The sequence below is a fragment of the Puntigrus tetrazona genome, chromosome 21, assembly GCF_018831695.1.
Source record: "Puntigrus tetrazona isolate hp1 chromosome 21, ASM1883169v1, whole genome shotgun sequence".
Taxonomy (NCBI): domain Eukaryota; kingdom Metazoa; phylum Chordata; class Actinopteri; order Cypriniformes; family Cyprinidae; genus Puntigrus; species Puntigrus tetrazona.
This window is the reverse complement of record NC_056719.1, coordinates 14,534,382-14,549,636: the sequence shown is the minus strand read 5'-3', so window position 1 is coordinate 14,549,636 and position 15,255 is coordinate 14,534,382. Positions and strand designations below refer to the sequence as shown.

General features: G+C 37.2%; 2 protein-coding genes across 9 annotated transcripts; both read left to right on the top strand.

Annotated features, from left to right (window-relative positions):
• The first annotated feature begins 43 nt into the window (after nt 1-43).
• On the top strand, nt 44-1,564 carry zgc:110222 (uncharacterized protein LOC550336 homolog). Its single transcript, XM_043221795.1, has 2 exons — nt 44-468; nt 1,245-1,564. Exons 1-2 carry the CDS (start codon nt 210-212, stop codon nt 1,469-1,471), a joined length of 486 nt encoding a protein of 161 aa, XP_043077730.1. The 5' UTR covers nt 44-209; the 3' UTR covers nt 1,472-1,564.
• Nucleotides 1,565-1,824: 260 nt separating this feature from the next.
• mtmr1b (myotubularin related protein 1b) lies at nt 1,825-14,756 on the top strand. Of its 8 annotated transcripts, XM_043221786.1 has the most exons (16): nt 1,915-2,293; nt 3,520-3,625; nt 5,621-5,686; nt 7,040-7,115; nt 7,285-7,379; nt 8,443-8,550; nt 8,661-8,762; nt 8,851-8,934; nt 9,020-9,169; nt 10,103-10,291; nt 10,781-10,966; nt 12,351-12,557; nt 12,646-12,738; nt 12,830-12,943; nt 13,037-13,213; nt 13,829-14,756. In XM_043221786.1, exons 1-16 carry the CDS (start codon nt 2,244-2,246, stop codon nt 13,976-13,978), a joined length of 1,953 nt encoding a protein of 650 aa, XP_043077721.1. In that variant the 5' UTR covers nt 1,915-2,243; the 3' UTR covers nt 13,979-14,756. The 8 variants fall into 8 exon arrangements, with proteins under 8 accessions (XP_043077722.1, XP_043077727.1, XP_043077723.1 ...); XM_043221787.1 differs by lacking the exon at nt 5,621-5,686 and having other exon boundaries at nt 1,825-2,293; XM_043221789.1 differs by lacking the exon at nt 3,520-3,625 and having other exon boundaries at nt 2,238-2,293.
• The last annotated feature ends 499 nt before the right edge of the window (nt 14,757-15,255 follow it).

Below are 15,255 nucleotides of genomic sequence, written 5' to 3'. Positions count from 1 at the left end.
GCGGGCGCTGTTTGGAGGGACGTTTTAAAAACAGGAAGCACGTCATGACGTGTTTAGACTTTTTAGCGGAAAGTAGCTACGGCAGTCTTTGCTTATAGCTGTCTGATAAAGCGCGTAGCATCTGGTGGAAATGCGCTGTTTTTGCCGCGTACCTAAAACGCCTCATTCGACCTTTCTGTAGACGAAGAACTGAATATTATTTGGTCGGTATGAGTCTAGAGGTGGCTTGCTTGTCGTTTCGCCAGCCGTACGCCACTCTTGTGTTGAACGGCGTGAAAGCAGTAGAGAGCCGGTGGCGGCCTCTGCTGTCAGGGCTGCGGAACTGCACCCTGGCGGTTCACATCGCTCAGAAGAGCTGGGAAGGGGAGGACTGGAGGCTCGTCCTCACCGAAAGACTGGGAATGACTGCCGTGCAAATCGAGGAGCTGCTGGAGACTGGAGAAAGGTTCGGGCGTGGTGTTATAGCAGGTGAAATGTACACTGTTTGATAATAATAATTTAAAATTTCTAATGTTTATAATATAAGGATGTGTAATGTTAAAATAAACTATATATATATATATATATTTATTTATATATTTTTTTTATTTATTTTTTTTTTTTTAGGGGATGTTTGTCACACATGTATAATCCCTGATGAGATAAAAGTTGAACTTTTTAGAAGATGTGCGTCCCATTACATCTGAAATAAAAGTAAAACAGCAGAAAAAGAACATCATACCAACAGTAAAATATGGTGGTAGTGTGATGTTGCAACTGTTTTGCTGCTTCAGGACCTGAAAGACTTAATGGTTTTAAATAAATGGAAACAAAAATTCCACTGTCTACCAAAAATCCTGAATGCTACCGTCCAGCCATCTGTTCATGACCTCCAAAACACTGAATGAATAATATGTCAATTTGTTTGGTGATCCGTAAGTTTAGTGTGACAAACTTTCAACCAAAAAAAAATTAGGAATGGGATCAACATTTTTTTACACCACTGTATGTGTGTATGTGTATGTGTGTCTGTGTGTATATATATATATATATATATATATATATATATATATATATATATATATATATATATATATATATATATATATATATATATATATATATATAGAGAGAGAGAGAGAGAGAGAGAGAGAGAGAGAGAGAGAGAGAGAGAGAGAGAAACGAACAAACAATAACAATGATCAATTTTTTGTTTTTATGTGCTACTGAAGTGTGTTTGTTTCTTTGCCGCTGTACACATGCAGGTCTTGTTGATGTGGAGGAGACGTGGCATTGTCCTGAGGATATTCCCTCTGAAGAGATGAGAGAACTGGAAACAGCCGCTTGCTTGACTGAACTCAAAATGAAATACCTTACAAGACTCTCGAACCCCCGGTGGCTCAAAGAACCGATATATTCCAGGGGCCGTAAAGATGTGTGGACAGTACATATCCCACTTCATCTCCTGCCCTCTGCTGCTCCTCATCCATAACAGTGTTCAGTAATGTATTTGTGTCTGATTTGAATTGTGTCCTAATTCAAACCTAATGTTTTTTTACATTAAATATAAAAAATGTGTTTGTTACATATATACTTATACTATATATAACCGTAAAATACTACACAAACAAATAGGTAAGTTATATCAAGTTATTCAACACTTAAAATGGATCAATAAATTAAACATGTAGTATAAGGAAACCTTATATCTGTTTTCCTCATTATGGACATCGCTAAGAAGGCAGGATTTGGGATTTGGAGAGGATTTGGATTTGGAGGAAGAATAGATTTGTTCGGAGCCAGATGGGCGTTAACTCCCACACACTGCGACATGTTCTCTTTTTTTCCTCAAAACTATTTTTTTTAAACAATTATACTATTTCAAGCCGCATTATACATGCTCGCCTATGTCACGCGGTTGCATTTCGGGTAACGTAGTTTGTAGATATTTATTAGCGCTGGCGTGGCGGTGTGGGAGGCGAGTTTACGGGATCCAGCATTAATATTCATGAGCGGAGAACTTGCTATTGGAAACTGTCGACGCAACGTAATTAATATTCAGAAGGAAACCGCCTCCATTGGAAGCTTAAGCATTGCACATCTAATTAATATTCATGAGCGATTCCCTTCGACGTAGTAGGAATTCAGATGTAAGGCGACGCGAGTCAAAGTTTCTGAGGAAAGCGTCCGCTGATCCAGACACGCGACGAGCGTCGGAAATGCAACATAACGTTATCTTGCGCTTCTGTAAGCCGACATAGATAATGGATAAGCGACCGACCTCAGCACAGTCAAACGCTGAAACTCCAGACAGGTCAGTGACAATAATAGCCACTTTATACTTTACACTGCTAGCGGCGCGACGCCAGTGGATTATAATGGATACGGTTTTGTCGCGTCGCGTTATAAAGCCAGTGTCGTAAAGGTGCGTTTTACTGCCTTTTAGTTACTGAGTGACTTGATGCAACGCTGTGGGCTTTATTTGAATGAGATGTCATAAACCAGACATGCAGATAAAAGCATTTTTATCAACCCGAGCAATACCGATGACAATAATTTTAAATTATTTTTTATAATATTCTTTACTATGTGTGCACTCACATAAACAGCTGTTCTGAAAACACCGCAAAATCTGTATCAAGATATGAATACTACAGCCATATTAGTCTATTTTGTTATACGTGGAGCAGGTCGACCCCTCTGGGGCGCCGCTTTATTGATGTCACATGACCAAGCCGTGTCATGTAATTGGCCAAATTAATATGTGTGTGTGTGTGTGTGTATATATATATATATATATATATATATATATATATATATATATATATATATATATATATATTAGTAAATATTATATATATATTCATTTATATATTAAATATTATTTTATAAATATTTGAAAATAATAAAAAATTTAAATTTTATTTTTTTATTTTAATTTTTTTCACAAGTCTGCTTGTGATGGTTAATTTTTGTTTTATGAAACCACGTGTCCTGCACTTTTTTTTTTTTTATCTCGCAATTCTAACATTTTTCTCACATTTGAGTGTTATAAAGTCAGAATCGCCATGTGTTAACGTACCATTTTGAGATAAAAAAAAAATCAGCCTTTTGAAAAACTGACTTCTGAAAATTGTGTTTCAATTTTATCACACTGTTACAAAATGAAGGAAGTCAGAATATCAGCGTGAAAAAGTGTGCAAAAAATGTCAGAATTTCAAAATAAAAATTCTGAGAAAAGCAAACTGCAAAATATAAACTCTTATTACTATTGCAAGTTAGCTCATAAGGCTTATATATATAAACCTTATGACTTAAGTCATGTAGGCTACTATAACCTTCACCCGGTGCTCAGGATGTTTTATAAAGTATAAAAATATAATCCATCTAAACTACATAACTGTCTCACAGCATAGCTCAGAATGAGGAATGTTGTTGATGTATTGGTGCTATTGGGAATAAGAGACCAAGCTGAACGTAAATCCAAATATCTCACTGACAGACATATATGTGTAACTCGCTAACACTTTTACATTATAGTCCCACAGGGGCTCATGTTGAATGGTGCAAACAACTGATCGCGGCCACAATGTCAAGTCAGATCTCTGGACCCATCAGCTCAGAGATGATTTCCAGAGAGTACAAGGTATGAGCGTATGGCGCGTGTGCATATATAGTTAAATTATACTCTATTTCTATTGCTGCACAACGCAGACCTCATATGGTTTGGATTGCATTATTTCACAGAAGATTCGTGACACTCATCATTTGCAGAGGTAGAAGTCTTTGTACTGAAGCACATGTTCAGTGTAAAACAAAACAAAACTAACTAACTCAAAACAGTTGTTTCTTTTTTTTATTTTTTGCATTGCCAGAGATCTCCACCCAGTGCTTTTTAGTTCATATGCTCTTATGCAAGAGGCGGCAGACTGCTGTTTTGTCACGAAACCACAGTGCTGATAAAGTTATTTCATTTTATCAAGTCTTCGCAGATGCACAGGTCACATAGAAAAGGAAGTTCTCTTAAATTCTTTGGTGGAGCATAAAAGGTTAATTTTTCCTGGGACTATAAAAGCATCATAAAAATAGCCCGGGCAACTCAATAAAGCACTAAAGGCATCTGGAGCGAAGATAGCTTTGTGTGAGGAACAGGCTGAAAATTGTTGATACTTTTATCTTTTAGTGGCTTAAAAATGCTTATTTGCTGAAAACGTACTCATCGTTCGGTCGTCTGAGATGTAGATTGTTTTGTTTGTTCATCAAACCGGTTTTGGAAATATGTAGCGTTCCATCACTTTCTCACCAATGGATCCTCTTCGGTGAATGGGTGCCGTCAGAGTGAGAGTCCAAAAAGCTGAGAAAAACATTGCTGTAATTCAAAAGAAATCCATGTGGCTCCAATCTAACTGAACAGTTTCATGTAAAAAATTAGTCCTCCTTCTATATATTTTTTTTCAGAATCAGAAGAGATATATGCACAGAACAAAGCACAGTTTACATGCAAAAAAAAAAAAAAAAAAAAGTCCAAAGCAGTTCTGAACAAATTTGTGTTTTTGGTTTTCGATGAGATTATATTATATTATGGATTATACACATTATATATTTTGGACAGAAGTGACTGATTTAAAAAAAACATTGATCCTTTATGTTGTGATTCCCCAATTCCCCACTGCTTCTGTTCTTCAAGGGAGTCATATAACAGTGAATTAGGTGAATTAGGAAATACATTACTGTTAGAAATTGTCATTTTCAGAACTCAGAAATCCCCCCCCGAAAATAACCTGTGCTGAAACATAAATGTAATGTGTGCTTTTGATGATGGTAAAAACGATGTACAATGTACTACATCCCTTCTGTCATCTGAATTATTAACAGAGGTAAAAACGTTTAGTGTAATTGAAGAAATGTCCACATTCAGGTCGTGATTCACACGGTTTTAAGCTAAGAATTTTAAACGTCACAATACATTTTGTATTGGAATATTTCAAGATGAACATGCTTTTAGAAAAAGCATGTTAAGATGTTTTAAAAAATTATCCGAAAGGCTTTCGTGGTTAGTTTGTATCTCAAACATTTTTTATTACATTATATTTTGCCCTCCACAATAAAGTTTTTATTTAAAAAAAAAAAAATGTATATACATTTGGTGATCAGAAATCAGAAAGTGCATCAAATTTTGCATATTTTGTGCATATTTTGCTAAGTTTGGGAAATTCAGCATGAGCTCCATATTGCCATAATATGAGCCATAAATGCCTTATGATGAGTAGTAAAATGATCAAAAACAGAAAAATATTTTGTATATCTAAAGGTTCAATAAACAGCTTTTTTTTTCTGGAATGTAAAAAATAGGTTGATTTCCTGAAAAGCATAGTCAGTATCAGTGTGTTCTGTTCAGAAACTTTGACTAACATCTAAGATCTAAAGTAGGTATATTGGAGAAAGCGATCAAACGTATATGACCCCTTTTGACCTCCTTACACCTGCATGGATGCTTGAAGTTCTTATAGTTTCTTGAAACGATTTGCCCTTCCGCAGCCTTTGTGGTGTGATTACAGGCACTGTAATGTTTCTACTCTTTCTTCTTTCTCTTTCCTCACCACTCTTTGTTTTTCTGTGGTGTGGTGTTTCTTTGGTGCAGGACTGTGATGTGGAGGTTACGGGATTTCTGTTGGACAGTGACCCTCAGCAGACTGCCCCCTCTTCGGCAAGTCTCTTTCTGTGTGTGTGTGTGTGTGTGTAAGACTCTGTTAACTATTTGACATCATAATTAACTTACTAACAGACTGAGTTTCATCTGCCTGTCTGTCTGTCTATCTATCTATTTTGTCTGTTTTGTATCAAAACGTTGCATCAAAAACACTTAAAAAGTGGATTTCTTGCATTGTCTGGTCATCATTATAACCAGCATGTCCATTTAAATGCAGTAATTGTAATATTAACATGTGTTTGTATCGTGTTTTTTTTCCTGTATCACAAATTCTATAAAAAGAGCATGATTTGTGTTCGAATCTCAAGTATGCCTTATTGAATTCCACTTTATTAATGCGGTAAATCACTGAATGCGTGCGAGGGGGAGAATACAGATGTTTTGACTCATATGCCATCATGAAATATCACCACCCCGTGCCATCTTTCCAGGGCTTTATTAGCATAATTGTGAACAGATCTCCATAGATCTTTTGTGTCTGTGAAGGTCGAGCCTGTTGAACTCCACAGTGCCGTCGTTGTCCTGCAGCTGGGCTGTAAGAGAAAGACCGTCTTGGTTCCTCTGTGTCCGTGAAGCTGCCAAGCGGTTGCGTCACTGTGGGTGGAGCGGACCCATGAGCCCCCATCCCGCCGAGCTCCCTACTCGTTGTCGACGGCGCGCTGACAGAAAACACACTTTCGGGGGCCAGCTATTGACTAGTGGTTCGTGAGATCTGAAACGAGTAATCATACTACATATTCAGTCGCTTGTGCGACCATCGAGATGCGGAGTACAGTAGATGTTTTCCAGTGCGGTCGTTGAGGTGTTCAGTGTATTTTGGCCAATCCGAAAATACGAATATTACATATTTTGCTCTCGCTGAATTTGCACCATCAGCGGCCAGCTTGTTAAACCATCCAGTTTTATTTTCTGTGTCTTAAATTACAGCCCTGCCTTCTGTGTTCAGTTTACAACCTCAAACGTTGGACGGACTGTTTGCTTTAGGTGGAGAGAGAACTCGACGTTTGGGAGTGGTAGCAAAAGAAACCACATACAGAGTATCTGACAGCGAGTTGTATTTTTATACTTTTTTTTTGGTGTGACTATTTAGTTAGAGGTTTCGAATAGTTTGCTATCGGCAGCACTGGTGAAGGTAAGAGCCAAGAGTGAAAAAAAAGCCAAGATTCTGGTACCTTTGAATCCCAATTAGACAGCTAGCATATATCTGTATCGCTGTTAACTTTATTCAGAATATCCATGCAGAATAAGGAATGAGTTCCAATAGGATGTCAATGTGTATCCAGAATATAGACCTCCATCAGAAAATTCTAAACATGTAATCATATCAAAATGTGTTTGATTGTGCGACAGGCACTCAGAGAAGGAAATAAGCAGGCTCAGATGGAAGAGGCTCCGCGTGTTCCTGGAGAAACCATTAAAGCTATTGGTAAGGAACGTAATTGAGCATCTCTTTATATAATGTATTAATATAGAACCATCATGAAGCATAGCAAGCCAACCACGAAGTTTATATATGGATCACAAGGTCAGTGGACAGTATAGCTTACAGGTCTTCCACACGTTTATGTCAGTGGTATGTTTTTTTTATTTTACAGTCAAAGATGTCATGTATATTTGTCCGTTCTCTGGGGTTGTGAGGGGGACTTTAACCATCACTGACTACAAGCTCTTCTTTAAAAGCCTGATGCGGGTAAACACACTTTTCTATTTCTTTTGAAAGCATCTAAAGAGAATGAATCTGACGTCATTGAACTAGAAGTATTAAAAGGAGACTATGGTGTCATTTCACGTTGAAGTTCTGAGCAATGTACATCAAAGAATAAAATATAAGGGTATTTTTGTACTTTGGATATTTGAAACTGTTTTATAAATACATAGACACTAGTCTTGTTTGCTCAGTTTTTTGCCATGCAGATATTTTCATAATGACATGGTTGTCTTGAAGGAACAAAGACGAAGCTGATCAACATTGTGAGCAAATAGGGGTGACATAAATTATTCTTAATAATTTATAACGGTAATTAAACAGCATTTTGCTTAGTATGTTTTCTGCTGGTATTTTGGCTCGTTCGGGCCTGTCATGGAAATATATATGACTATATATGATAAATATGACTCTAAAGCCACCTGTAGGTGGCGGCGGGTCATTCATTCAAACGCTCCGTTCAGCAAGGCTAATTCATTTAAAAATCAAGCATGTGGCTGTTTTTATAAAACGATCTTTGACTCATTGACTCAAATTATTTGTTCAAAACACATTCACGTAGGAATGAAACATCCCTTCCATTTTTGGTTATAACTGCGTATATTGGGAAAAACTACAAAAACAGACAAACTGTTGCACAAAATGATTATCGCATTTGCAATCATGCTCAAATGCTAATATTCAGGAAACCCATGTAGGGATGTTTTTTGCTTTCATAACTAGACATGCAAACGACACGGAGTTTGTATATCCTACTTCTCGATTTCTATTTTGTATAATGAACACAGACTGCTGCCACTTGCTGTTACGGAGATTTTACATCCTTACTCAAAAGTGTAGACTTTCATGTAAACTGCAAAGTGCGTAAATCTAACCACACACTAAAATGATGCAAATTAGGACACAAACATGAGCTCTATAAAATACAGTTTCCGGCGGAGTAGATTGTTTAGATCAAGCTCTAAATAATTTCCAATGCGTCTTCTCGGATCTCAGAAAGCGCAGATGTTTTGGTTAGTTGATAACGTTGTTTTTGTGTTTGGGAAAGGATCCTCCGTTTGTGCTGGATGTGAATCTCGGAGCCATTAGCAGACTGGAGTCTATCGCCGTTCAGAGTCACGGAGACAACACTCAAGGACTTGAGATAGTTTGCAAGGCAAAGGGCACATCATTCTTTACTGGCTCTCAGCCTCTTCCTTTTCCTGTCTTTGCTTCTATTTATTCTCTCGCACGCACCTCTAAATACAAATTCCTGTTTTTCCACAGGACTTGAGAAACCCCCGGTTTGCGTACAAGAAGGAGGGACAGAGCAATTTGGAGGTGTTTGAAACCCTGTCAAAGTACACGTTCCCTCTCTCCCACAGCCTGGTACGACTTCATAAAAACACCCAGATGTGTGCACAAGCTGAAGGTGTTTCTGTGTGTTTTATAACACGCGCTCACTCTCTTTCCTCAGCCTCTCTTTGCCTTTAAGTACCGGGAGACGTTTCCAGAAGATGGCTGGAAGATCTACGACCCGGTCTCTGAGTATAAGAGGCAGGTGAGAACTGTCACTCGCCGCGTGTAAAGCACGCGGGTCATTATTTTGGTGTTATGTTGTGAAGCATGTGTGTCGATGTTGACAGGGTCTTCCAAACGAGAGCTGGATCATCAGTAAAGTCAACAGCAGTTATGAGCTGTGCGAGACGTATCCGGCTCTGCTGGTCCTGCCTTCGAATGTCACCGAGGACGAAATGAAGAGAGTGGCGGCCTTTAGGGCCAAACGCCGTTTCCCAGTAAGAATTTTAAATTGAAAAGGAACGTTATGTTTTACAGGGTTTGTTTGGACAAATTCAAATATCTTCTAACAGCACCAGTCATGTCTTTAGGCTTATATGGTTAACAAAAAATAAAGCGTTAACTGAAATATTAAATGACATTTCGTTTGTCAGTTGCCATGGCAACATGTTTTCTTTTCATTTCATTTCATTTGGTGCACTGAAACCAATGTAAAGAATATTTATCAAAAACGTATAAACGCTTAAAAGTCAAATAAATGACAAATACTAAAACATTTACAAAACTTTTAATGAAAATAGAAATGATATAAATAAAAAATAGTGCTGTGAGATGATTAATCGCATCCAAAATAGACGTTTTTGCTTACATAATGTATGTATGTGCACTGTGTATATTAAGAATATATAAAGACACACACGTACAGCATGTTTTAAAACATTTGTTTTGAAAAGTGTGTATTTATATTAATATAATTTATATTATATAAAAATATTTAATCTATAAACAACATTTCTTTTTAAATATATACATGCATTTGTGTATAGTTATATTATTATATGTAAAAATTCTACTAACAGTAAGTAATTTTGTCAACTAGCAGTCATTAGAGTATAAGTAGATTGTCTGCTTAATATCTTTATTAACATACTACATACTAACTAAATTTGCAAGTATGTCAACTTATTCTACTAACCCAAAAACTACCTGAGAGTTAATAGACATGTATTTGCAAGTTAATGAGAATAAGTAGTAGTTACAAAGTTACTTATAGTTATGTCTGAAGTGGACTATTAAAATAAAGTGTAAACAAACAAAAAAACAAAAGACTACAACAATACTGACGGTGTTTAACTATAGTACGAAATATTAAACATTGCCTGATTTGTTGCGTGGTGACTAATGTCTTAAACGTGATCCCCTTCGGTCAGGTGCTGTCCTGGATTCACCCCGAGAGTCAGGCCGCTATAGTGCGCTGCGGTCAGCCTCAGGTGGGTCCATCAGACCGCCGCTGCAGGGAGGATGAGCGATACCTGCAGACCATCCTCGACGCCAACGCCCAGTCTCACAAACTCTGCATCTTTGATGCTCGCCAAAGCACTGTAGCTGACACTAACAAAGTAAGCATCCCAAGAGCACTGCAGATATGCGCTGTCTTTCAAAGGTTTGAGGTCACTAAGGGCTTTCGGATGAACCAAATTGAGAAAAAGGGACAATGAAGACATTTATAATCTTGCATTTGAAACGTTTGCGGTTTTAAATAAACGCTGTTCTTTTGAATTTTTTATTCTTTAAAGGATCCTGAAAAAAACATATTAATGTTCTTAACATTGACAGTAATATGAAATGGTTCTTGAGCAGCATTAGAATGATCTCTGGAAGATCATGTGACACTGAAGACTTTAGTAATGATGATCTAATAATTATTTTCAAGGCATAAGTTTTGGCATAATTACGCAACCTCATTTTGCTCTAAAGACAAAAAGAATTTCTCACAATATCCTCTTTGATGTATTTTGATGTTCTACAGGAGAAAGAAAGTCATATGTATCCCTGCCTTTAAGCTGTTTGCTGTTGGTTTTTTTTTTGCTGATGCTTCTCTTCCGTAGGCCAAAGACGGAGGATATGAGAACGAGAGTTTCTATATCAACGTGGAGCTGAACTTTCTGGAGATCCCCAACATACATGTGATGAGAGAATCCCTGAGGAAGCTCAAGGAGGTGGTGTATCCTGCCATCGACCAACAGCGCTGGTTCTCCTCTGTGGACTCCACGCACTGGCTGGAATACATCAGGGTGAGAATACGTGACCGTATCACTGCACTGCACCGTGAAGGCCTTCCTTTAGATACTCATTCTATCATGACATTCATGCCCATAAAGTTTCATTGATGTTGCTGTTCTGTCTTCTCTGTTTTAAAATATTTCATTCCTTAATATTAACAATTAAGCAATCTGATGGCTGAATCTGATGCGCCTTCATATTGAAAATCTTCTTAGAGAGAGACGTTAAGAAATAAGAGTAAGAAGTCTTCATCTGAACAGATTTGGAGTAATTTAGCGCTATATCACTTGCTCACCAGTGGATCCTGTGCAGTGAATGGGTGCCGTCAGAATGAGTCCAAACTGCTAAAAAAACCATCACAATGATCCATACCATTACAGTCCATCAATTAATGTGTGTGTGTGTGTGTGTGTGTGTATATATATATATATATATATATATATATATATATATATATATATATATATATATATATATATAATTTTAAAAAGTACTGCTTTAAAATGCCAAAAGAAGAAACAGGACCAAGAGACAAATTTTTTTTTAAAATAGATAATTTATGGAAAACTGCTTTTAAACTCCTCCGCTGATCACAAGTTTAAGACCATAGCCTTAAAAAGTTACATTTGCACAAAAATATGACTTTCATGTCATTCTTCAGTTCTTCAGGCAGTAACACTGTCATGATTTCCTGCTGGCAAAAAGACAAGAAGTCTTTCTGTCTTTAAGCATGTGCTCTCAGAACACGCCATCGCTGCTGAGGTTGAACTCAGTAAAACATTCATTTCACAATTCCTAAAAGATCCTGAGAGTGATGGGACAAAAAATTAAAGTTGTAGAACCAAAAAAGATCAGGATGGTCCAAAAAGAGCAACCTTATTCTCCCAGGAAAGACTTCAGGAACATCATGACAGTGTTGCTGCCTAAAGAACAATGGCATGAAAGCCATATTTTTGTGCAGATTTAAATAGTTCACAGCTATGGTCTTGATCAGCTATTGATCAGCTGATGAACAGCCTGTTTGAGTTTCAATGCAGTTTTTGTCTCTTGGTCTTGTTTCTTCTTTTGGCATTTTGAAGCAGTAATTACAACCTAGTTACAATCCGGTGAACATTTAAAAAATTAGGTTGGATACTAAGTGTGTGTGTGTATTTATGTACTTTTGTCATGTATGTTTGTCAGTGCGGTAGAAAATGCTTGGGTTGGATTTAAATGCCATTGTATTCTTCACACTTGGTAGCAACTTTAAAATTATGAATGTTATTTGTATTGCTACATTTAAGAAAGTGCAGTATCGGTTTCTTTTTAAATAGTTGCATGAAATTAAATGTAATATAAATAGTAATATAATAAGAAGCATTTCTTTGAGGTACAGCACCTGCGTTTTCTCTGTAGCTCTTGCTAGCCGGTGCGGTACGTATCGCGGACCGGATCGAGTCTGGAAAGACGTCAGTGGTGGTGCACTGCAGCGACGGCTGGGACCGCACTGCTCAGCTCACCTCTCTGGCCATGCTCATGCTGGACGCCCACTACCGCTCGCTCAGGGGCTTCCAGGTGCTTCTGGAGAAGGAGTGGCTGAGCTTCGGACACCGCTTCACCTCGGTCAGTGACATTCTGTGCGTACGGAGAAAAATAACGTGTGCGCGGAGCGCTTACTGGCATCTTACGGGCTTCCTTCTCTGTCTGTCAGCGAGTGGGACACGGAGATGGGAATCACGCCAACTCTGAGCGCTCCCCTCTCTTTGTGCAGTTCATCGACTGCGTCTGGCAAATGACCCGGCAGGTGAGGGACATTGGAGCTGAAATGAAAAACGTGATATTTATTACATGACCAGAGCGTTCTCTATTTTTTATTTTTTCCCCCCCTCTATTAGTTTCCCTCTGCATTTGAATTCAATGAGCTGTTTCTCATCACGGTGCTCGATCACCTGTACAGCTGCCTGTTCGGGACGTTTCTTTACAACAGCGAGCAAGAACGAATCTCGAAGGCAAGAACAGATGCGTGCAACTGTTGCATGGCCTTAAAGTCATTCTGTCGTGGTTTGGTCGCCTAATGTCATTCAGTTTGGATTTTTTCGCAGGAGGTGTACAGCAAGACCGTGTCTCTGTGGTCATACGTGAACAGCCAGCTTGAGGAGTTTACCAACCCTCTGTATGTGAACTACGAGCACCATGTATTATATCCAGTAGCCAGTTTGAGACATCTTGAGCTTTGGGTCAGTTATTATGTGCGCTGGAACCCTCGAATGAGACCACAGGTGAGTTTTATTTACTGTAAGTAAGAATCCCTAAAGGGTAATATTTTATTTTTATATGAAGTTTATTTTTTAATTCCTATTATATAGTTCATAAATGCTATGTAATAATATTACATAATAATATGTACTTAATTATGCATTTCTTGAGTGAAATTAATATTATATATTATTTATTCAAGCTGTGCTAAAAATGCTATAATGTTTATCTTTATGTAAGTTTTGTGGTACATAAGTTTTGAACATCATTTTATTATTTTATATATATATATATATATATATATATATATATATATATATATATATATATATATATATATATTATTTTTTATTTTTTTTTTTATAAAGTGAATTCATTAAAAAATAATGTATTTAAAACCTCCTAAAATTGTATTAATTGTATAAAAAAATCAGTGTCCGTGCAATCATTAAATTTTTACACTTGGATACTTTACACTCGGTTGCTCAGATCACATGATTTCAACCGGATAAAGAAAAAAATTCAATGCATTAAAACAATTATAGATTTATTTAAATACATTTACAAAGTTAAAAATGGTGTGCATTTGAGAACCATTCAGCGACACTAAAGGCTCTGTTTTTCTTCGTCTCTGTCAGGTTCCTGTTCATCAGAGTCTGAAGGACTTGTTGGTTCTGAAGTCAGAGCTGCAGAAGAGAGTGGATGAGCTAAAACGAGATGCAGCTTCATCACATTCTGTCTCCTCTTCCTCAGAGCATGAAGGCATGCCCATGCAGACAACTGTCTGAGCATATCTTATTCATCTGGTAAATACTGGTGTCAAAAAACATATATGTTCCGTCATAAAAGCACTGGCCAAATCACAAAGCACTGCAGCGGGGGTCACCAAGTTTGGTCCTGGAGAGTTTAGCTCCGGTCCTAATCAAACACACCTGAAGCAGCTAATCAAGTTCTTACTAGGTATACTTTAAACTCCCAGGCACGGCAGAGTTTTCTGTGCATAACTTTGTGAAAGCTATAATATATTATTGGGAACGATCTATTAAGAACTGTTCTTTTGGAGGTTGATTTTAACAACAGGGCTTTATCGAGAGCTGAGAATAATGAAAAGCCTATTCCAAGAAATCGTGTTAACAACAGTAGAATTCTCTCTACAGAAAATGCCTGAATATTCCAGTGGCTTTGGCAAAAATGTTCTTGCTCTTATATTGCATACTAATTACTCCTTAAGAATAGGTGAAATGTAACAATTTATAATCGTTGCGAAATGTAAAATTTGTGCATAGCTTAGCTCCGTGGTAGTGAGTGACGTACGTGTACAAAAACCGCCACCACCTTTTATTATTTTAAAAGCGTTTCAGTATTACAGTGGCGGTTTACTAAAATTTGTCTAATGCGTGTATATGTTATTTTCTGAATGTGTTTGTAATTCCTTTTTTAAATGTGTTTTATAGTAATTTTGTAATAAATTTAAAATTTCTCTTAAGCTTAAATTTGTAATATTTATGCATCGTAATATGCTTAAAACTACATTTTGTTTTGTAAGGAATAAAACTATATATCTTACACCTTATGTGTTCTTATTTCTGCTGCTTTCGGTAATCCACAATCTGCAAATCTGCTGTTAATTAGACAAAAAAATTTAACATTCAGAATTCAGTATAAATAATAAGTAAAATACATAAAATATATATTTTTTATCTACTTGGAAACAAAACCGTATTCATTTATGTCCTTGACAGGTCGTTAAGGACAAACCTTTTAACTCAATATTTTATATTACCATCTTTCTGTTTTGTAGGCCATCCGCGTTTTCATATGGCAGCCAAACTACCTTTTTTCTACTGTTTTCTTACGCCCTAAACATTGTACAGTATACAGTGCCTCTGTATAGCGCGCTGTAGTTGACGCTCACACGTGGTTTCCCACAGACCTTTTTAACTTCTGTTGTTATGACAGCGATTCCCGCCTTGTTTTTGAATAATGGGCGTGGCTTACGCTTCTGTCCAATGGCTGAAAGCGTGTAATGAATATGTACGAACTTTTAGCCAATCCGCAGTTGTGG

Excerpts from the sequence above, each read along its gene's own strand:
- zgc:110222 (XM_043221795.1), top strand. The coding sequence starts at position 210 with ATGAGTCTAGAGGTGGCTTGCTTGTCGTTTCGCCAGCCGTACGCCACT. Across the intron at positions 469-1,244 it reads CGGGCGTGGTGTTATAGCAG|GTCTTGTTGATGTGGAGGAG; the intron begins GTGAAATGTACA and ends GTACACATGCAG.
- mtmr1b (XM_043221786.1), top strand. The coding sequence starts at position 2,244 with ATGGATAAGCGACCGACCTCAGCACAGTCAAACGCTGAAACTCCAGAC. Across the intron at positions 7,380-8,442 it reads TCTTTAAAAGCCTGATGCGG|GATCCTCCGTTTGTGCTGGA; the intron begins GTAAACACACTT and ends TGTTTGGGAAAG. Across the intron at positions 8,935-9,019 it reads TCTCTGAGTATAAGAGGCAG|GGTCTTCCAAACGAGAGCTG; the intron begins GTGAGAACTGTC and ends CGATGTTGACAG.